Source organism: Toxotes jaculatrix, chromosome 20, assembly GCF_017976425.1.
Source record: "Toxotes jaculatrix isolate fToxJac2 chromosome 20, fToxJac2.pri, whole genome shotgun sequence".
Taxonomy (NCBI): domain Eukaryota; kingdom Metazoa; phylum Chordata; class Actinopteri; family Toxotidae; genus Toxotes; species Toxotes jaculatrix.
Genome location: NC_054413.1, coordinates 5664739 through 5688085, shown reverse-complemented (window position 1 = coordinate 5688085; position 23347 = coordinate 5664739). Strand labels below are relative to the sequence as shown.

The 23347-nt window shown below is 42.4% G+C and overlaps 2 protein-coding genes across 4 annotated transcripts; one reads left to right on the top strand and one right to left on the bottom strand.

Annotated features, from left to right (window-relative positions):
- Positions 1-44: 44 nt before the first annotated feature.
- Positions 45-14083, bottom strand: ankha (ANKH inorganic pyrophosphate transport regulator a). Of its 2 annotated transcripts, none has more exons than XM_041065358.1 (12): positions 13800-14083; positions 7766-7982; positions 7428-7546; positions 7096-7179; positions 6791-6961; positions 6501-6635; positions 5704-5796; positions 5515-5607; positions 2180-2309; positions 1929-2052; positions 1607-1706; positions 45-973 (listed from the first exon to the last, which is right to left on the bottom strand). In XM_041065358.1, exons 1-12 carry the CDS (start codon positions 13818-13820, stop codon positions 836-838), a joined length of 1425 nt encoding a protein of 474 aa, XP_040921292.1. In that variant the 5' UTR covers positions 13821-14083; the 3' UTR covers positions 45-835. The 2 variants fall into 2 exon arrangements, with proteins under 2 accessions (XP_040921292.1, XP_040921291.1); XM_041065357.1 differs by lacking the exon at positions 13800-14083 and adding an exon at positions 9208-9763.
- A 4837-nt stretch (positions 14084-18920) lies between these two features.
- On the top strand, positions 18921-21702 carry myca (MYC proto-oncogene, bHLH transcription factor a). 2 transcript variants are annotated; one of them, XM_041066071.1, is made up of 3 exons: positions 18921-19301; positions 19636-20320; positions 20726-21702. In XM_041066071.1, the coding sequence occupies exons 2-3, from the start codon at positions 19669-19671 to the stop codon at positions 21322-21324; spliced, it is 1251 nt and encodes a 416-aa protein (XP_040922005.1). In that variant the 5' UTR covers positions 18921-19301; positions 19636-19668; the 3' UTR covers positions 21325-21702. The 2 variants fall into 2 exon arrangements, with proteins under 2 accessions (XP_040922005.1, XP_040922004.1); XM_041066070.1 differs by having other exon boundaries at positions 18926-19301; positions 20723-21702.
- Positions 21703-23347: the final 1645 nt, after the last annotated feature.

Sequence of the window (23347 nt, the reverse complement as noted above, 5' to 3'; positions counted from 1 at the left end):
AAGGTCATAAGAAAAGAAAATCTAACATAGCAAAACAAAAGAGATAATAATAAAGCAATTTATTTGCCAAATAAGAATGCCTATACAGTATATACAGTACATACGACAGTCTGAATACTACCAGGAAAATGCTTGGCAAAACAAAAGTAGATTGACTCTCAGACTGCATGGAAAGTGAACAATCATAACTGTATTCTGTAACACACGCAATGATATAACGAGGGATTCCTGACCCCTCTGGGCAATTAAATATACACATTGCATTACCTATATAAAACAACAATAATCTGTACACCATTGTATGTAAAATACGATTGCACAACCCAACAAGTCCCACAACATGTCTATATTTGAATTCAAGCAAGGCCTTGCCGCTTAATCTTGATAAAATAACATAAAATAATGAACTCTGTATTTTGGCAACTCCACTACCACTCGACAGACGTTTCATTCTCGCTGCTGAGGAGGAAAAGTTCTCCCGTGTCGATTTCCCTTGTTTACCAGTAAACACATGAAAGTGGTTAATACACCCGCTAATGTGATGATGCAAAACTATGAGAAAACTGTTGAAAACGTCGGAAGACAAAGGTATTTACGCCGATGGATGAACAATTGGAGGTGCATGGCTTTCTTTACAGTGTGCGTTTTAATGGTGTGTAGGTCGACGTGACGAAGACCCCGTCGCTCTTACAGAAAGTTCAGTTCGGTTGGGGGAACCTCTGAAACCAAACCGTGCTCGGGTCCTCTCTGCTCTCCACCACTGTCACACTCAGCGGTCTCCTCTTCAGCAAAGTTCCACGTGGAGGTCGGCTTTACCTTCCCCTGCTGTCAGAGTTCACTCCTGTTCCTCCTCCTCCTCCTCCTCTTCTTGGAGCTCCTCGATGGCATCCATCTGAGTCCTGGAGCACACCTCGCTCATCGGGGCGGAGTCCTCGCCTTCCACCACCAGCTCATTGGACATCTCGTTGTTTTTCTGTGGATAAGAAAGGAATGAAAACCACATTTTTTAAGACTTTCTTTCTTTCTTTGAGGTAAAGGGGAGCTGGAACTGCCAAAAATTAAACAATAGTACTGTGTAGTGCAGCTAAGACCATTGTTGTGCTAATCTAAAACTTGATAAGCTGCAAAATGTACGAACAGAATATAACTGGGTGAGTGGTCCAGTCCTCACGTGAAGATGGAAGGACTTTGGAGCATGCAGAGCCTCCTGAACCACATAACCTCATTAGGTCATGCTTTAGGTTATTCTTGCTACCTCAATACAAACTGGACACGTGAACTGGAATATTTAGAAGACTTGGCTGCGACTTAGGGTAAATTTAAAACTGGAAAATTCCTAGCATGTATTCACAGAAAAGACTGGGAGGGGTGTCGCTGTTTACTAGCTCTGTAGACATCCAGCTGCTCTAAATGAAAGCTTTCAGAGGTTTTGTTTTTTTTTTTTTTTTTTTTTTTTTTGTTCTTGCATGTATTCATGTTTGGGAACAGGATGATCATGAGTGAGAGGCACACCTGGCTCAAAATGGCTGCACATGTGATTTGCAAAAAGCACAGAATAAGGTGTGTACTTTCACGTTTGCCGTGACTTCAACCGAGGTGTTCTCACCTGTTGTCGATAAACATAGCACGCCGCTATGGCAACCATTGTCGACTCCCCTATGAAGCCGGCCAGGAGGGATCCAACCCCGAGCGTGGCCCCGTGAACCCTGAAGCACGAACAATGCCATCAAGTTTTCAGTTGCCGCTGCCTCTTATACAAATTATTTTGCACTTTTAGCAGAGTGGAAGTGGATTCACTTTCTAATCTTCCTCCTGTTAAACATACATTTTACCAGAATACGGCACAATACTGTTATAAATAACAGTACGCCTGAGTCACGGTGCTGACCTCTGTGACCCCGGCAGTGTTCTCTGAAGTGTTGACTTACCCCATATAAGGCAGCACAACTAGACTGGTGATGAGGACAATGATGCGGAGAACTGAGCTGGGGGCCAGCACAAAGGTCTTTTTCAGGGTCATGAGCCATCCAGTCAAATGAGCCCGAACAGTCACTGCAAACACACACACAAAGTGGAAACATCACCCCACTGGTCCGAGCTACGCCCCGGTTAAAGCCACAGCAGGAAGGAAAATGCAGCTGGACACCGACGGTGAAAAACATCGAATCGAGTGTCTTACCTGGCAAGGGAAAAAAGGAGAAAATTCGGAGTGGGACCACACACAGCTCAGCGAAAGCATACTCCACTCCGATGACATCAACCAGGATCTTCTCTGATACATGTGGAGTCCAAAACACCACAAAGCAAAGCTGGACACAGAATGAACAAGAGCAAATTAATTTTTGCGTTCGTTGCACCACAATGGAGTCGCCCGGCACGCCTCATTAGATTTCATTAGTTCATTAACTCAAGGGGGTTTCCGATTGAATGCAGGCCTTTGAAGCTCACATAAAATAAGCGAGCGAGCAAACACATGACAGACAATGCTATTGTTTCTAGAAGCAGTTGCCAAGGCACGTGCAACATTACCAAAGCATCTCCAGGCTATTACTGGAGTGTTAAACAGAAGTATAAACCTGACTGATCTGAACATGAATACATCAATTTGTTTAAAAATTGTATAAAGATCATTTGCCTGCACTCCAAATCCAGGGGCCCTCGAGATCCATTTCTGGCTTTTCTGGTTCTACACCGCTCTGACTGCGCTGCTTGCTCCTGGCTACTGCTGGATGTTTTGATCACTGTTGTCTCTGACTTTGCTGAACATTTTCTCCACAGGTGTAAGTTTCAGGGCACCGACTGACGCTCCCTGTATTGCTAATGGAGTCTCAGATGCTTGCAACACACTGATGATTTGTCAATGTTTCAGCAATGTGATATCTGCAAAAAAAAAGCTAAGCAATCTTAAAAGCCTCCAGACTTTCCAGCCGTCCTCGCTCACTTGTGCATCCAAAGACCTTGTTGGTCTCTCTAGTCCTACAGTCACCTCAAGGCAGGAAATCTTAGGCCAAACTCTCCTCATGTTTGTTGTCTTGACGGTGCCATGAATTACCTAACTTGATTAAGTCAGATTAACCTTTTCTTCCTCTTAATCCTCCTGCTCTCTGCCTTCAAAACTCGCCTGAAGACCTACATCTTCGAGAGTATCTACTCGACTGATATGCTTTATGTATCTCTCTCCAAGAACATTTTTCTTGTTTCTTTATGCACCTGCAACCTTGTGGCAAGAGTGTCTGCAAAATTAGTAAATGTCAGACTGTACTGTAAGAGCCAAGACGGAGAAAAGATAATACCCAATATTTTGAGTACATGGAAACAAAAACCACCAAGAGTGAATCCATAAACATGTCACCACCTCACTCTTCTTAAAATAAATTTGATAGCAGAAAACGATTAATTTCAGAAAAACCTTTCATGTGGTTTTTGATCCCATGAACCAAAATATGCGAACAGATTACTTGTAACTGATGATTTCATTTGTTATCACCTTACCATCTATCATTATTTTAGCAGGACGGAGGTACATAATAACCAATCTGTGTGGCTCAAGTGAAACCGCCGTCTCCCCTGACTCAGCTGTGGTTTCTCTAAACAAGGTGAGACATCCACACTCACTGCCTCGACATCCTCGGCTAAGTCTGTTTTCATAAAACGAAATTATTTGTTACAGAACATTACTCATTTCCCTTCTCAAGTACACTTTGTCTTCCTCCTCTGCTGTTTTTTGTTCTGTTGTCTGTCCTCCATCTATAATCAGAACAAGCCCTGGCATGAGAGCTTGTCAGGCTGTGTTTTCAACACCGCTACAGGCCATACCTATCTGTCTGTTGTTCTGTGCTGTGCACACACCCTCACACACATGTTTACAGCTCTGGGATTCCACATCTGGTGTGCCATTCTCCTCCTCCTCCTCCTCCTCCTCCTAAAAGGCCCAACCTTGGCCACACACTTCCTGTTTTTCTTATTTGAGCTGTTAAGACGACTAACTGGGGCAAAGGCTCACTTTTACTTCACAGAAATTTGCTTTGAATCATTTAACATGATCAGAGAGACTGGATCATAGCGTTTTCCTGCAGATCCACTGGCTAAATTATCCAAACTATTTTGTTGGAAAACAAAAACAGGAACAGTGGACGTAATGTGACCACTCATTACTTAACAGAAGAGTACACCTGCGAGGGGGCTTTAGGAATGTGTTAACCGATATGTTTTATGTGAATGCCTATTTTATTAAGCTGTTAAAGTTTGGGTGGGAGGGTTGGGGGACAAAAGCCCCTTAGCCTCTTCACAAATTCCACCCTAATGTGTTTCCCTCTCTGTGCAACCTGAAACCACGACAGGACAGCAAAGGAAAAGTACATTCAGTACGGCTGCAGCAAAGCTGTGAACCCCCATCACTTTAAACATTAATGTAAAGCTGTGCCAGCATTATAAAGTATCTCAAACACAAGACCTTTTTTTTTTTTTTGAATTTCTAAATTTTGCCTTCGTTTCTGAGGAAACACTCAGGTTGAAAGACAATTTAGTGGAATTTAGCCTTTGACACCATTGCCTCTAACAGGCTTTGCAAAAACTAAGTTAAACATGTTTCTGCGTAACACTGGACCGGTTATGTCAGTCTTGGAACTGAACTCTGACGGACACATAGCACTCTCTAATCTGTTGTACAGTGCGATCAGAAAAATGTAAACATAAGCAATAAACCACAGTTTACAACCTCCAAATCAAACCGTAATGCATCTGCTGTCAAGAAACACGGGCATGTGAACGATAATCAGGCATTTTCATTTTTAAAAGAAAAAAACACTTGCTTAGGATATCAGGTTTTGCAGGACGCCATGGTAGGACAATTGACACCCACGGTGGGAAAGGTCAAGTCTCTATGAAGGACACCTTAGGCTGTAAACAAATACAATGCTAGAGAAGGACTGCCTATTATGGAATGAATCCTGAAACTTTATGCTAGCTGTATCAGCTACCAAAGTGGGTCTACAAGTCTGCATCACATTCTGTCTAAATGACAGAGATGCCTGAAAATAAACCGGATGATTATTTATTTCTTGTACAATAAAACATCAAAAATATATTCAAAAAATGCTTGTCACAGTGTGGTAGAGCCAAAGATGTAAGATGTAATTACTCAAATTACTTGTTTTGTCTGACTATTGGTCAAAAACCCAGAAATCTAGAAATATTCCAATTTCAGCTGAATTTACAACAAGGAGAACAGCTGCAAATCCTCACATTTGAGAAGCAAATGAACCAAAAAGGATTTGGCAATTATCAAATTTGTTGCATATTAATTTTCTGTTAAGTGAGTTATTTCAGCTCTAACTCTCGTCGATTTTACATCACAAATTCAGGCCAGAAGTTCGGCATTGTCTCCACTCAGACCACAAAAACAAAGTCAACCACACCTTCTTTCTGAGCTAATTCATCCCATATTGTGAGAGCACAGCCAGCACAATTATGTGGCTGAAAAAAAAAAAAAAAAAAGATTCACCCTCATCTTACCGTGAGTGATAGAGCCAGACAGCAGAATGTAAACTTTTTAATATGCAACTTGGTGACGGGGCTGCCTGCGTTCAGCTTGTTGCTGGGATTGTTCTGTTGGTAAAAGAAGAATATTAGTGGCATATACAAACCTGTCCAAAGTAAATTGTTACCGCTGCAACAAACATACGAAGGGGGAGTGTGGTTTACCTTGTCAAAGGCAGGGTACACTGCTCTCAGTTCAGTTAACCAACCGTAGGGCATGTGACCCACAGGGTATGTGGCTGTGAGCACAGCCACGGCCTGGAATGACAAAGACCCGGCAGCTATAAGTCATCGGCACGCCACCACTTTAATGCTGAAAATACTCCGCGTACCACACACGGCTAAATTAATGACAGTTGTCTAACAATAACCTACATGAAAGCCACAAGTGTGTCTCTCACTTTCCCAGCAGAGTGTGCTTTTTCACAAGTTTATGATTTGACAACAGCCTTGAGCTTGTTATTGTGTCCCAAACAACAACAGGCAGTGGCAGGCTTTACGCAGGAACAGTAGGGCCATGTAGGAATGTTTTCACTCAGTGTAATCATGCCCTGAGTTTCACATGAACATGGTGAATCACCCAAACCACTGGCAGCCAGTGTTGTCAATGATTTCCAGTTCGTTCTGGTAAACAGCTATGCATTGTCTCTAGTAGTTAGGGTCTCTGTAAGCCAGAAAGCTCCAGAGGGAGTTTGCTAGCATCTGGCATTTCACCTGCAATACCTTGAGGGAAAAATGAGTCCACTGACTTCACGTAGTTGTGAAGTCGCTCTTTATGATTCCCTATATCAAACAATAACCTATAATACCACTAGCAGTACCATAAAGAAATTCGTGGCAGCTTTATTAACAAAAGCCAGATTAAGTGTGGAATTAAAATCTTCTCAATCAAACATGAAACGTAGCCGCTGTAATAAATGATGAGGAACAGCATTTGATAAATGTTTGGTGAATTAAATCACCTCTGTAGCGTCACTGGTCCCCTTGAGGTCACGAGACACAAAGAGGTTGACGATGGGTCGACTGATGCGCTGAGTGGCCAGGATGAGGGCCAGGGGCCACCAGAAACTCAGCATCTTTTTGATGGTGGCATCGCCCTGCAGGGACCAAGACATACCCAAAAAAATCACTCTTGCACTAGAAAAGAGATGCTTAATTCTTATTTACACAAAACCCCCATTTATTTCTGTCATATTTTCCTTTTGTCCTTACAGTAAACAGTACAGTAAGAAAAAAAATTAGCAGCTCTTACCCCCACATCAAGTCCACTGGAGTCTGGGATGTTGTCGTGAATGTTACAGTAGTAACCTAGACCGACAATGCTAAAACGGACCAAGGCACCCATATACAGGGAAAGGATTGGGATGAGTAAAGGCTCCACACATTCCAGGTTACTGTGGAGGAGAATGGCCACGAACACAATCTACAGGAAAGAGCAGAGTTGATAAACACCAGAAATCATACACTGCAACGCATGGTTTTAAAAGTTTAATTGAATGAAGCTCTTAAAATGTAGCCTTCTGCATTAAATCAAAATCAAGCACAGGATCTTCTTACCTGGGCCACAACATCAGAGATCGAGGCTGAGCCTACTATGACGCTGTACTTGTGCTTGAGAAGTATGCCTGCATGAATCCATGCCTTCAGACAGAACAATGGACAGATGTGTTACCCCAAGACACCAGGCTTTAAACTAAAGACAAAAGCTCTGTTTTGGCCATTTTTTCAACCACATCTGAGCTAGACTTTAAAGCAACGAATACACTATCATTAGAAACCAGCATGAACAGAGGATTAAAAGCTACCTATTGCTAGGTCAGCTGTGTTTAAATCCATCTCTTGCATGATAAAATGTCATGTAGAATAATCCTGCCGTACCATACACTCACCATTGCATCCAGCAAAGGGAATGCAGCCAGGTATAAGAAGGCCTTTCTCGTCTTGTTCCCCACAGAGTCATCCACATGGTGGAGCTTATTAATGATGTAGTATCCTAAATCTGTGTAAGCTATAGGAAAAAAAAACAGAGGAAACCATAGGTAAGCAGAGGCTATTTTCACTGTTTTGGAGAGCAGTGATTGCGATCTCCTCCAGAAAGAACACTTTCAGAGGGTGTAACAATAATGAAACTTTAGGTATGCCACAAATGCCGAAACTTCACTTTTACAGGACGCGGTTTAAGCACAATGTGTCATCATGTGTGCACAAACAACCCTTAAACACACACCTATCAAGATATGTAGGACGAATGCGATGACTCCGGCCGCCACCATGCAGAATACAGCCTTCCTTCGGTCCCTCTTGCTGTTGACAAACACCAAACCCACATTCTTGAAGTCGCTCATGGGTCCAGTGAAGAACTTCATCAAGGAGTAGGCCAGGCCATAGCTGGCCAGCATTTCAACTGCATCCTCTTTGACTGTGGCTATGCCCCTGTTGAGGGCCTGGAAAAGATATTACAGGGTGGGTGTGGAGAGGGAGAGGTGTCAGGGGAATGAGACAGCACATGAGGGGAAAGAAGAGTTCAGTTAGGAAGTATGACCAGCCCACATGACCATGACTTAGCCTAACTTTATCTCTGACCAGATGGCAAGTGACTCTCCACCTTGGCCCTTAACTATTCTGCATTGAAAAAAAAAACACCTTCATGGGCTTTATAGAGACAATAAAAATAGACCTTTGGCTACTGCAAAACAGTGAGTGCCATCACAATGTCTGGGCAGGAAACACCCACAGCGCTTAACGCCAGAAATATTTCCATTCAGTATTACCTTCAGAACAGCTACTACAGCTGCCCTTTTCCTTTGCAGGATCGTGTGCTATTTATACCAGCTAACAGAACCATTACATAAGCTTAATCCTGACATGTCCAAGCCTCAATGTGCGTGTTTTTTTTTTTTTTATTCTCACACTATCTGCCCAGTGTCCCTTGGGATAGGGCAGCCACCAGATCAGTCCTATGGCTGAGAGAGGGCAGGAAATGTCCAGTCAGGAAGATATGACAATTAAAGAAAATCAAACGCTCAGACAAAAATGCGTTTAATCTTTGCACACGATCCGCCACCATCGTATCCGAACAGTAGGCTCTGATTATTCAAATACTGATTAATCAAATGACAAACAAATCACAGAAGGTAGTGCGGTGCTGGATAATAATAACGGTGAAATCCGCAGGAGCTTTGGTGACAGAAGTGACGACGATTTTTTTTTTGTAAAGAAAAAATATATCTATACACACACACACACATATATATATATATATATACATATCTCAGAATAAACACGGGCCTTCCTCTGAGTGAAGGGTCCACACGCCTCTCTTCCTAAATAATGCATGTAAACCTCTAATGGATATCTTCACAGAACATCTCAGTGTGCCAGCTAAGCTAGCTGTAGCTGCAACACAAGCCAACCGCCTGCAACTGGCAAAACAGGGTCTAAATGTCCAGTGTCAGTCCAGAGAAACGGTGTCGGTGTTTTCACGGGGCTTAAAAATTGATGCTCGGCAGCAGCAGCGGCTGACACGCTGAAAATTATTCCCCCAAGAGGTGGAATAAAACCGTTAAAGCGGCTAGCCGCTGCTAGCGAAGCGAGAGCTGCAGTCTTCGGCTTTTTGTTATTGACCCACAGCGAAAACAGCGCACCGGGCAAGCAAAACAGAAACGTTACCTGTTCCCCGAGGTCGATGGCAACATTGGTGATAGCCAAAGGCACCAGAAAGCGGATGAGAGGCCAGTAAGGACTGAGAGATGGAAACTCCACCATAGTACAAGCCGGGTTGACAGAGCGAGGGGCATCTGCCTCGGTCTTGATTTATTAAAAAGAAAATCAAAGATTAGCGGCTAGAAGGCGGTCAGGGCACCTGTATTTCTAGCGAGAATGGGAGGCTAAGTGGGGCAGCGGCAGGAGCCGGGGCGCTCCTGTAGCGGCAGCGCTTCACAATGCTTCGATGCTGCTGAGCGGAGGCGAAGGTCAACGGAAATTTCAGGCAGGCGCATCTTTCTCGCAAATCATCGTCGAGGGGTGGGGGGAGACGCAAGGTGACATACAAACAGCGCCGAATTTGAGCGAGCAAGCGTCCCGCGTTGTCGTCGGTAGAGGTTTAGGGAAAAACGGTAATCCGGGACGGGTAAGATTAGTTTTCTAGCTCCGCATTTGACTGCGCCTGTGCTAGGCAGTCTGGCTGTTGTCGACCCTCCCCGAGGCTGGAACCCACTGCTGCACGCACGTGGGCCTGGCATCCCGGCCGTGACATCACCACCAAGTCTAAACCTGGCTTTTATTATGACTGCGTACACACACAAAACACACAACACACGGCTGCATAATATGTGTTTACATTAAAGCAGGGGCAACAGCACATATAAACACCTTTCCTCTGATCGCTTATCTGTTCGTTTGGCTTGTCATGTTGAATAAACACACCTTTTTTTGCACAGTTAGTCCTGTATCTACAACCGACTAAATATTAGAAAAATCTGAATGGACAGTGGTGCAGCGGTGGTTAGTCTAAATGAATGACAACCCTAGTAGCATGGATTTAGATGGTAGAAAGCCACATTCACCTCACTGAGTCTAATATATCTTCACACAGCAAAACACACAATAGTTTGGTCCCATGGAAGTTTTTATGTTTACACTGTACCCCTCCCTTAAGGAAAGTAATTATATGAAGGGTAAACAGATGAGCCCCGATATGGCATTAGCTAGTGAAATACAGACCCCTAGTGGACAAGAGGGGGATTACAAAAAATAGGTCCAAGACATCTTTTCAGTGCAGATATCAAATTTGTGAAAATTACAACAAAAACTGAGATACACAGAAACACAGTTTTACCTAACCTGCACTGATCACCTTTATGTCACATGTGTATATGGCCAAATTCTGCGATAAAATGTCAGCTCAGACGAATATAGTTGCATGAAGTAATTTTGTCCATCTGCATTACAAGATCTAGGCTAAAGGTGTACATATACATTGCAAATTGCGCATACACTGTGTGACTTTTGTTGGAGTAAAAGTTGATTTTAAAAAAATCGGAAACAGTTGTTTAGCAAAAATGAAACTAATATTAGCTCAAGTATCAGCCAAGTTAAGATTCTTTTTGGTCAAACTGCTTTTCTTATTTTATGTTGCTATTAATGTCAGAATTGAAAAGAACAGTGTTATTCTATGATGTCTTGGTCCCTTCCACATGTTTTCTTTGTTTAAGTATTTTAATGTACAACTCTGTACAGTTAATGTGAGCTGCAGGAGTGTGCTACTGTCACAGTGTAAGAACTGTGAGTAAAACCTGCAGTGTTCAGTCAAAACACAAAGTTGTTTGTGCTTCTGCCTGCTGCCTGAGGGAGGTTCTGTAGTGATTTTAACAGTCAACACAGCATTTTACTACCAGACATGCCACTGCTTGGCAGCTGTAACTAAACTCAGATTTTTAATGAGGAGTCCGTACCTGTGAGTACACTTCGTGGGTTAAATCCTAAAGCTACAATATAATTCCGCTATAATGTCAGGATTATTTCATTAATTCTACTGGTAACTGTTTTCCAGGGTTCCCAATAATAGAGGACTTTGTGGTTTTTTCTTGAAAGTAAATTATTAACTTTTACAAGCAAGTTTTTTGAGTAAACAGTCCACAAGTGTGTTTAGTGGAGTATTTATGCAACTGTGTGTACTATAAATCAGTGAGTGGCGCTCAGGTACTCCTGTATGAATGAGCTTAAGTGTCTATGTGCAGGAGGTGGCAACTTTGGATACGATCTCTAATAATGGCACAAATGTGTTCCTTTTGTTATCAATGTTCCATGACTTGGAAAACAGTGTTTACAAGTTTCCCAGATTATTAAACCTTCCTGCAACATTTATTTTATTGTGTGGTTTGGATTAATTGGCGTTTCCTTGTGTAGGAAACCATCTTTTTATGAGTTCACATTAGCAGAGGACTAAAAGGCTTTTCAGGGTACCAAAAGGCTCTCATGCCACTAATCTAAACACCTATTTGCTTTTAACATTTATTATAATTACATTTTTGGGAATTCTGCAGTGCTCTGACTCCAGGAAGTCTGTGCTCCGTGCACATTTGTCCACCAAACATTTAGAGGGAATATCATTTAGCGGCAGGAGATTAGGAATCTAGGAGCAAGGAAGTTATTTCATAAACTTTGACTTTCTTTGCACAAATGGGTTGCAGGAAAACAAATCTGATTATATGGGAGTTCCCAAAGGTGATGTTTACTGCAGATATATTCAAAAACTTCAAATCTGTGAAAAAAAGTTATCAAAAAATTAAATTAAAAATGATTGTTTCTGTAAGTGATTGTCAAATTTAAGTTTTATATCCAATGCAGGTTTTCAGATGTGATGCGCCCTCTAGTGGTCAATCAGGGAGCCAGCAGCAGATTCAGACCTACTCCCCAAACTGAGGCAATTTTCATTCTCTTGGATACATCCACCATATTCAGTTTAACAAGTAATGGACACTGACCAGCAGCTGTCAACTACTGATACAACCAAGCATGCTTTATTTTTATAAATTATTTCAATAAATGTATGGGATGTCTGATCTGGTACATTTACAGAAATTATTATTAATGTGTGCCATCTCTGTTAAATATACCAATAAATAAAATTGATTTCATTCTTTATGCCCTTTAGAAATAAAATTAACAAAAACATATCTTAAAAAATAAGTTTGAGTTTGAAATTTTAAAAGGATTAAAGGACTCAGATTGGGATCAAAACATAACTGAGATATTTTTGACCAAGTTCTCTGACTTACAAGCAAGAAATGTTAACGTTATATAAAGTCTCTGTGTCAGGGTCCCCTGGGCCTGTGCCAGGTACGTCCATTTGATACCTCCATCTATGGTTCAGCTCTATAGATAAATAAACTTGGTCAAAATAATAACCAGTTTCACACACAAATTATGCAAAGGGCCGTAACTCTCCTACCTTAAGTAAACATCCAACAGAAAAGAATAACTAGAACAGCTGAAAACATGACCCATGCACTGGGTCCCAATGGGTCTGAAAACTTAACCCCTGACCTTTCAGAGTCTCATTAAAGTCGTGGTTAGAGATTTCTATCTGATTTAAGCAGTTAATTCATGAGCACTGCCCCCTCTGGTTGAAAGTTTCAACTGTGTAGTCAGAAGTGCTTTGTTGCACCTGTAAACACACCCAGCACTAACACCATCAGATCCCAAACTACACCTGTACATCACTGCAGCAGGATGAGAAGTTGAACCACTGGAGGGCAGCTAAAACGGGTTAAGTTAAATTGTTAACTTGGATGTCTTCTAACACAAGCGAGAGTGCAACTGTCCCCAAACAATACTAAGAGTCTACAGCCATGCTAGTGGCTCTGTGAGACTGCACTTAGGTACACTGGTGCTTTAAGATAAACACTAAAAGCAGTATGCTCTCATACTCACAATGACAGCACTAACATGTTGATGCATTTTCATCTTAATGTAGCTTGTTAGACTTGATTTCCCTTATTAGTGCTAAGCACAAATGGCAGCTGAGTATTGGATAAATAAAAATTTGACGCACTGGTGCTATATTTCATCCTGAAAGGGACTTCACCAAATTTCACAGCAATTCACCCAATAATTGTTGAGACACTTTACTCAAAAACATAAATTTGAACTGCTGGTGACATTAGAGGAAAATTGGATCACCCCAAATCATGAGAAATCATTGTTTGGTCACTGTGAATATCTGTACAAAATTTCCTCTGAGTTCATCCAATGGTTGTTGAAACATTTTGGTCTGCACTGCAGTGGTAGACCGACCAGTAAATTGAAATTGCCATTCGTAGAGCCATTCTACCGGCATGACTAAAAACTGCATCTATCTGTACTTAGACTTGCGTGGGGGTTTACAGTGTGAAAAACCCGGCTGTTAAATACACTGGTGAGCTGCATTTCAGGAATTAAATACTCCACTGCTGCTCCCTCCACAGACAGAATTTTCCAACTTTGTCAAAATATTCAAATTAAGAACAAATTTAGCATCAAATGAAGAAGCTGAAGCTGAGCTGTCACTGAAGGAAAACGTCATTGCATGTTAGTCACGTACTGAACTGCAGAGAGAGGAACTAGCAGATGTTTGACAAAGAATGCTTTAATATGGGTAAATAACCTGTGCACAGCCATTCATTCAAACTCATCACGCACTTCTCCATCTGTAGAAACTGGATGCTACAGGTGACCCAACTGGAAATCAAGGTCATAAGAAGTTATCACCACCTACTCACATTCCAGGTGTTCTTCCTCATGTTCCACAAAGCGGATTTATGTTCTCTTCAGAATATGGACCATCCGATTCACTAATACAGAACACATTGCCATAATAAAACAACTCAAACAATCCACATTCAGGAGGATAGAGCTTCTGGATATGATGGACGCTCTGAACATTCCCTCTCTTCCTTCCCCATTTCCTTTTTTTGCCTCATGATCATTTGCCTCTAACCGTCATCTCCCCTTCAGGTTTTTGATTTAAGGTCATTATCTTGTGACTTCTCGCTCCTATCGTGGACCCTAAACAAAAAAACACGCAAGATCAAAAAATCCGACAGCTGATATCCTCCTCCTACCAATTTACAACACAAGCAATGCCCTGCCTCACCATAACCATGACCTGTCCCTCTCCTCAGATAACACCTGAATCCCAAGTAAAACCGTTGCCCCCATAAACAACCAGTAACTTACATCCTCATGCTGCGGGTGTGGTCTGTTTTGGGTGAAATTGACTTGGAATACTGGCTAGCCCAGTTTTCTCTGAAAAGAAGAAATTCATGGAACTGCAGAAATGATCCCACCTCACGTATGTCAAGCGTGTAACAGTGACAAGACTTGAACTGTTCAACAGAGAAACCACAGGGTGTGTTATGTGCTTGTTCCCACAGTGTTAAGACGACTGAATGTGCACCAGGTGCTCAGATCATTTCATTGCACACCACAGTTGCAGCCAGTCAAGTGTGAGAACTGAGAAACTTCGAAAGTGTGAATTTTTTTTTTTGGACTTTGTTGTTGATGCGTTACTGATGTGGCTACAAGTGCTGCTGGTTGCACAAGAGTATTGATATTAAATCAAGGAAAGGAGCATGAGTCACATATCATTATGTATATCTGTATTTCATACACTAAAAGATTAAAAGAACACGACACCTCTCGTTACATTGGGAATATGATGGTTTTGTAATTTACCAGGGCTCTGAAGAGTCCCACGCCAAGTGAGCATTGTGTTTCTATGACACTGTTACAGGATAGCATAAGATAATTTATGTATCTTTACCAGGCAGTTGGAGGAATTGTTTTCTGAGCTATCTTACGTTACTTGTTTGAATATGTAACAATGCTTTTCTATCGGTTTTTATTTATTTATGATGTAATTCCTCTTTTCCTTTGTAATCATCTTGATATTCTTTATTTTATTTTGTTGTTATAGGGTATGAGGTGGCGGTGTGGGTGGAGTGAGGTGGTTATGAAGTGCTGCCAAGCAGGAATGGGGTTGGAAATATGGGGGCATGCTGCACAATGTAGGGACATATAATTTATATGTTGATATATGGCCACGCCATATTTTCTTGCTGCACCTGCACCGTGTGTATTTTTAAAGGATTTAATAAAAGCAATAAAACATTTGGCTAGATTCCTGCACATGGAGGGTGGAGGAAGAATTCGGCACTTAACTCTAGTGGCTTTCCTTTTTAATTTTACTAGATTTGTCTTTGGCAGGAAATCCTCTCGGCACACACGAAGACACAAAACAAATCTTAAGTGCAAAATGCTAAGCTGTCACTCTGTAACTATAAACACGCTGCAGGTTAGGCTGCATGCAGCTGTTACAGGCTGTGTCAATAACTGTACGTTGTCACTGTCAATAATTAATGACACAATTAGCTCTTGAGCAGTTTGACAGATCTGCCATGCTCTCATTGTTGAATGCTTAGTTGGCAACCTCCTCCCACCAACTAAGCTGAACAACTATTGATTTTCTGCCTCGTTCCAAGGCATCATGCTGAATCGTCTCCTGGCCGTGTGAGTAGAAGCACACCCTCGATTTTTTTCTGTATGTGTCTGCTGATGTGTTAGTCTTTCTCTATATGAATGAATTTAAGCGCAGTTGTGTGTCCGTGTTTGTCAGACACTGCCATACGACTGATGGAGACAGCAAAAGTCTCATGTTTTAGAAACATGAACCATGAAATGTTTGTGGGTTTTTTTGCAGGAAACATTAATGTAGCGGAGTGAGAAGTGGAGTGGGAGCATAAAGTGGCGTGAAAACAAAATATTAAAGTACAAGTCCCTCCGATTTGTACTTAAGTACAGTACTTGAGTAAATGTACTTAGTTACATTCTACCACAACTGCAAACTATAAGCTCATGTCAGCATCGGCTCCTGTGGATCATGGTAACAGGCACTAGATGAGGCATAGGAAAGGAATATACTGACCCTAGCAGGGCTTGTACAGCCAGTGTGTGCTGAATATGCTGCACATTTAAGGCCACAGGACTCAGGACGTTGGATCTGTGGTCAGAAATTAGGGAAGTACAGAAAAGCAGCCACTGAGTCAAAAGGAAGGAAACCAAAGTGTGATAGTCTACCTCCTGACTAATTCAACAGTCATACATCTAACCGTATGGTCAGTGGAAAAGAGTAGACAAAATCCTCTGGTATTTCTTCTTTAACAAGGACAAAATGATCAGATTTTAGTAGTGAGCGGCTGTGGATGCCTGTCTGGGTGAATGAGGAAGTCGGGATTTTTATTTTTCATTGGAGCAATATTTTCCTTTCTGTAAGAATACTATTGATAGATTCTTGTTTCTTGCTCTTGTTTGAACATGGCTGTGACTCGTTGCTTCCTGTGTGATTGCGATGAGTGTTTCTTTCTGTTTGAATGAGATTTTGGTATCATTTGCTCCTTTAGATAACTCTATGGCAAGAGACGGTGGACACCTATGATTCACCATCACATGTACCATCACCAGTCACCAGTCGGCGGGCGTTCAGTAGTTAAGACGTCACCCCAGACTCAGGGAAACAGTCACACATCACAAATCCCTTTAGCTTCTCACTTTCATCCACCACTCCTTATTCTTTATTTCATTTCTCTGTTTAATTTTCTTTCTACATCTTTGCTTTCATTTTGTTTTAAATGCTCTGTGCTGTATTTCTATTTACACACACACCTTTTGTGCCTTGAGGTAAAGCTCTATGAGTTACCCTTGCTTGATACAGTGCGGTTGTAGGTTATCTCAAGAAACCAGCAGTCCTTTAAACGCCGAATTGCTGTACAGTTACTGGGTGCAATGCTGTGATAAAGAGTAGTATAACAGAACAAACGGGCTAAAGTAAATCTTTGTAAATAGCTGGCTTAAATACTTGGAAAATAAATGCATACAGCAATTTGTATTAATGTGATGTGTTATGTAAATAGATGTTTTTGCTATTAATATTGATTTCCTAAAGCCAAACTAAATGGAAAACTCTGCCCTCAATGGAAAATAATTTCTGTTTTTGTAAATAGAACCTCTGCACTTTATTGTACAAACTGTGTCAATTGGAGGTGGGAGAACCAGTTTGACTGAGGAAGAAAAAAAAAAACCCAGCACAATCAAACCTCTCCTGAGCACCTTCAGTCTCCACTTATCAGAGGAAATGATGCCAGATCCGGTCTAAAAGCTTCCCTCTGTGTCTCCAGGCACTCTGAAACACCGTAACACAAGAAACATCCAGAGCCGATAAACACAATGACCACAACACATGACCCTTGTGGTTATGATCGCTATCCTCCATGCAGCATCCCAGAGTGAGGAAAGGAGAGAAGGGGGAGAAGGGATGAAGGAATGAGCACAGAGGAAAGGAGAGAGGGTGGAATTTCAGTTTGGGGATTTTCTTCACTTCCTCCGGAGTTAAAGTGATAACAAGAGAAACTCGTGAAATTTATATCTCCTTTTTCTCTCCTGTTGTGTCTCCTCTTTGCTCTCCTCTATTTGTTCACCCAAGTATTGGTTTATCTTTTGCTCTGAAGCCTTAAGCTGTGGACACTTACTGTATCTAAGACACACTTGGAAAGAAATGTGCACATTTCCTTTAACTCACTGTTATTGTTTTATCTGTTCAGGTAGTGAGATTTCTGACAAAGTAAAAAAAACAAAAACAAAATAGAAACTGATCATTTTAAATAAATTAACTTTTAACTTAGAATTGCACTGGATCATACGTCGCTAATGAATTAATCCTTTTTTTCTAGCTGATTATAAATAGTACAACCCACTGGCTGAAGACTGGTGGCTGCTATATTTGTCATTTAATGCTTCTCCAGAACTCCATTTTTTAATGAAGTGACCCAGTAACCCCAATAAACAGCTCCACTAACCGACTGCACAGCACTCTGTTGTTACTGAGCCGTTTATAGTGTTACAGCCTCGCTCTTTCGGATTCTGTAATGTAATCTCAGCTAATAATCTCTCAGTTCACGGTGGTTTATGTTATTGTGTTCACCTTCATGATGCGACCCCCTGCATCCCCCTGGCTGATGTCCACTCCCGGATCACTTCGAACAGCAGAGGGCGCTCCAAGCCCGTTTAATGCCACCCCACCCACTTCACCACTACAGCAGAGGAGGGCATCTCCATCCAACTGCGGTACCCATCTGATGTCTTTAATTGCTTCCTTCCTGTAGTTAATTGGTGCCAATGTGTCCAACCTCAAAACCGAGCCACATTACATGGTCAGGACGAGTGGTTCAACTATTTCTTAGTGTGTGCATGTCAACATACAGCTCCATGGCTCTCAAACTGCAGATGTTTGGTGTGTCTGCTTGTTGAAATCACCTGTTTCAGCCAAGTCGGCGCTGTCAGAGCCTGCAGACAGAGCGAGATGAGCTGCTGCTGCACCTGTGAGTGTGAGCTTTGCAATTGGGTTATCCTGAAATTGCTGCACAAACTATACAAGCCTGGCAACTTGTGTTATTTATAGTGTTTCTGCAGATTCAATCACAAAAAAGCAGAATTTTTTTTATTTTTATTTTTATTTTTTTGGTGAACAATCAATATACTTTCAGATCCTAAATCTCACTTGTGGACTAATTTCGTTGAGACCATTACACTTACCAATTTTTTTCAAGGTTTGTTCAGCAACATTTCTGGCGGGAAAGTAGTAAAATAATTCAACCTAATTATCTGTCACTACTACTTGTGTTGGTGTTTTTCGCCTGTCCCCAGTCAATGGCAGCTCTACTCTACTATAACCCCTCCCACTTCGCTTTAAAAGAAATAGACCCCAAGTGAAATTTAAAAGAGACAAATATACCACTCGGTGAGTTAATACCCAGATAAATGCACGTGTTCAAGTGCGGGTTAATCATTATGGGGTGTGAGAATTATTTTTCTTTAGAAAGCGGAGAATAAAATTAGGGTGTGTTGCATTTTCAAGGCCGGCGAGCGTTTCGCGGGAAAATCGGCGGAGGGATACAGCGAAGGGGGTTTTTATTGCAGTCGGCTGCCGTCTCAGCTGTGATTCTCACGCTGCTGTTGACAGAGTGCGCGTCGTCCTCGTAGGGTCGCCGGTGCAGCCTTTGCAGCTCCTCATGCATGCTTCACACAGCTTCACTGAGAACGACCGCAACGCCTCTGCCGAAGGATTTAATGGTTCTTTCGTACTGGAATAACTTTCCTGCTCTTTTTTGCGCTTTTTGGATCGATTTCCCTCCCCCGTCTTCTTTGGCCAGCAATTTTAAATCTAAAAGGTAAGGGAGGGAGTGGGTTCGCAGAGCTTTCGCGTTACTTTCCCACCGCAGTTTGGTGGAAGAGGTGTTAGTTTATCAACAGTAGCTGTTCAGTGAATTTGAGGTTTCGCCTCTTACTCATAATTTACCATCGGTTTCCCAGTGGAGCACCTGCTGCTGCTGCAGCACTGGTGCATGCATGCAAGGCGTGCAAAGAGGGTCGATGTTTTGGAGTGACCATGTCATGTTGCTTACTCTTAATTCTGCAGGCAGGATCAGTGCCAAGCAGTCGCTCTCTGTCTTGCAAGCGTTTACGAACAACTACTAATTACTAATTTTTTTCCCCCCCAACCAGCTTCACAATAAGGACAGAAACACCAGACACATCATGCCGCTGAATTCAAGTTTAACGAGTAAAAACTATGACTATGATTACGACTCTCTTCAACCGTATTTCTACTATGACAACGAGGAGGAGGATTTCTACCCACAGCAGCTTCAGCCTCCGGCACCGAGCGAAGACATCTGGAAGAAATTTGAACTGCTGCCGACCCCTCCCCTCTCCCCGAGCCGCCGGCCGTCCCTGTCAAGCCTCTTCCCCTCCACGGCGGATCAGCTGGAGATGGTGACCGAGTTCCTTGGCGACGACGTGGTCAACCAGAGCATCATCTGCGACGCCGACTACTCCCAGACCTTCCTCAAGTCCATCATCATCCAGGACTGCATGTGGAGCGGCTTCTCCGCCGCGGCCAAGCTGGAGAAGGTGGTCTCCGAGCGGCTCGCCTCCTTACACGCTGCGAGGAAGGAGTCGGCGGCCGGTGACAGCTCGGTGCCCGCCGGTGCTGCGGCATGGAGGCTGAACAGCAGCTACCTGCAAGACCTGAACACATCCGCCTCGGAGTGCATTGATCCATCTGTGGTTTTCCCATATCCGATAGCAGAGACGCCCAAGCAGAGCGCAGGGACGCCGCCTACTAAGGATTTGGGACTGGACACGCCACCAAACAGCGGCAGCAGCAGCAGCAGTTGTAGTGACTCAGGTGAGTTGTGAACATGTTCTCATCATGCAGTCACACACCCCTCTGTGAAATTAGAAATTTTCCTCCGCTGAGTTTGCAATGGCTTTTCATGAGGTAGAGCTTCATGACAGCCGCTGTTACGATTAACAGAGGCGAAGCTTTGTTTTATTTAATGTGATTTGCAGTTGGGTTTCCAGGCAAGAGGCTGAGACATGCTGCCCTGTCATGTTGTGGGCTGCTGTAAGATTAGCTACAGGGCATGAGTGCATGTCAAGCAGTCAACTGATGTGGAAGGGGAGTGGGAAATGGACTGCAGAGATTCTACCCACTCCTCTTCCTACTGTGGCATGCATTTAAAGTGGGACTGCAGCCTGGATGCTGAAGCACGAGTGTGATTGTTTTGCTTTTTGTGCTGTGTTGCAGAAGATGAGGATGGAGACGACGATGATGAGGAGGAGGACCAGGAGGAAGAGGAGGAGATCGATGTGGTCACAGTGGAGAAGAGACAGGCGGTTAAACGGTGTGACCCCAGCCCACTGGAGACCAGGCATCCCAGCCCGCTCGTGCTGAAGAGGTGCCACGTCTCCACCCACCAGCATAATTACGCCGCCCATCCATCCATGAGGCACGAGCAGCCGGCTGTCAAGAGGCTGAAGCTGGAGAGCAGCAGCGGAGGTGGGGGCGGTGGCCACAGCAGGGTCCTCAAACAGATCAGCAGCAACCGCAAGTGTTTGAGCCCCCGGACGTCTGACACGGAGGACTATGACAAGAGAAGGACTCATAACGTACTGGAGCGCCAGAGGAGGAACGAGCTCAAGTTGAGCTTCTTTGCCCTGCGGGACGAGATCCCCGAAGTGGCCAACAACGAGAAGGCAGCCAAAGTGGTCATCCTGAAGAAGGCTACAGAGTGCATTTACAGCATGCAGTCAGACGAACAGAGACTCCTCTCACTCAAAGAGCAGCTGAGGAGGAAAAGTGAACTTTTAAAGCAGAGACTGGTACAGCTGCAAGGCTCTCGCGCTTAAAGTTTGAATCAGACTTTTTGGCCTTTTGTTTTTTATGCAAGTTTAAGACTTAGGGTGTACAGTTGTTGTTGCATGCAAATGCAAAATGGATTAAGTTGTTTGGAATCTTGTTTGATTTCAATGTTAAAACTGCCTCAATAGAAGTTATGGGTGGATTAAATATTTAAAAGTTTATTTTTATTAATAAAATATTAAAAATGGGACTGTCCCGTTTGGGGTCCCAAACCAAAATATAAATTTTTATGTTTTGTATATAAATATTTCCTAAGAAAATGTATTTTTGGATCTCAATTGTCTGGATGTTCAGACCCAGTGTTTGGTTTTTTCCATTATGTTCATAGATTCTTTTTGAAATATAAAAAAATGTTTCCTCTTGAATTTGTGTCCTTGTTCTTGCACTGCAAAAAACACTCACATATCCCATCACATCTTCCACTATTAGACGACAATACAATAACATGCGCTGGGGGTGCACGCTGGGAGGTATTGTATGGGTTCAACAAGGGGAAGGAGACAAAACAGGATCATGATTGCATGATTTGTATGAAGTCCAGCACATGACATGGACCCAGATGCTCAGATGAAGATGGCTGTTTCACACTGAGTACTCAAGGTAACATGATTTGCTTTAGAGGCTAAATTAACAAATAGTTTCACCTGAAGATGCGATTTGGATGCAGTCCAAGTGCGTGGTCACACAGAAGACAAGGTAAGACAAGGATACCCAGTTTGTGTGTCCAGGCATGTAATCTGCCACTAGAACTCTTTCTAAGTTGAGAGAGCATGTTACTGGAAATCCACTATAAGTGATACTAAAGTAAACAACTTTCACAAAAAGACTTGGATGTTTGGATGTATGAATGGGAAACAGGTTGGTTTACAGCTGGCAGCTGCATTCATCGGTGATCAGTTGCATGTGCAGACCCCTGACAGTCCAAGTGTGTATTATATTTATGATAACACTAGAATATTACACAAAGATAAAAGGTAAAGCTTATGTTCTTTTGGGATGTAACCTTCCTATTAAACATATCTCGCCATTTAAGCTGTCTCTGATTCTAATCAAATCACCTCATGTCTCAGATAAAGATTCAACTATTATTTTTGGTGTATGAAAACAAAACAGGTGCAAAAACATTAATTTGCGCAGTTGCCTGTGCAGACATTACACAGTCCAAATGTCCGTTTTCACAAGCAACTATAGACTGAAACCGTTTAAATCTAAATCATTGTGGGAATATTATTGGAAAATAATCAATAATAGCAAATAAAAACGTTCTACAGAACAATAACTAAATGTCCCTGCTAAGTCCCACATATGGTTAAGTCTCCCCATTATATATTAGATCGTATATGTTCATATATACCTATAACATTATTGATTTTTATTTATTTACTTATTTATTTACCGACGCCGATTTTTCAACCAGCTTTCCCGTCTCGCCGTGACGTCACACGCCGTATCCCGAGCGCTCCCCTGAGCGCGTGGTCCTGGTCGCGAGCACATGGAATGAGGTCGAGATTTGTGTCTGGGAGACGCGCGACTGATCATCAAGGGGGAAAAAAAGGAATATAAAAACAATAAAGCTGCCACAAAACCAGCCTGAACAAGTCGGTAAGAGCTCTTCACGTGTTTTCTATCGACTGCATTTATCATCTGTTTGAACTCATTGTTAAATTAGACGCATAAAGAGCCCTGATGATATTATAAAGTAAATCTCTCTGTCTTTCAATCTGTCTGTCTGATGAAAACTTCATTTAAATAAGTTATAGTAAGTGTGGGAATCAAAACGACTTTGCAGAGGTTTAATCTGATGTGAATATAATGCATGTGGTGGTACAACCTGTCTCAAACTATTGTTCTCAGGACAAGTGTTATTTTCGTCTGGCTTTTCTATTGTCTGTCCAACTCCTGCTATTACTGCAGAGTTTGGAGCTGGAGATGTTTAAAGCACATTTTCTGTTAGTCCTTTGTTGTTTCCGCTGATTACACTGACAGATGCTTACTTTATATTCAATGCTA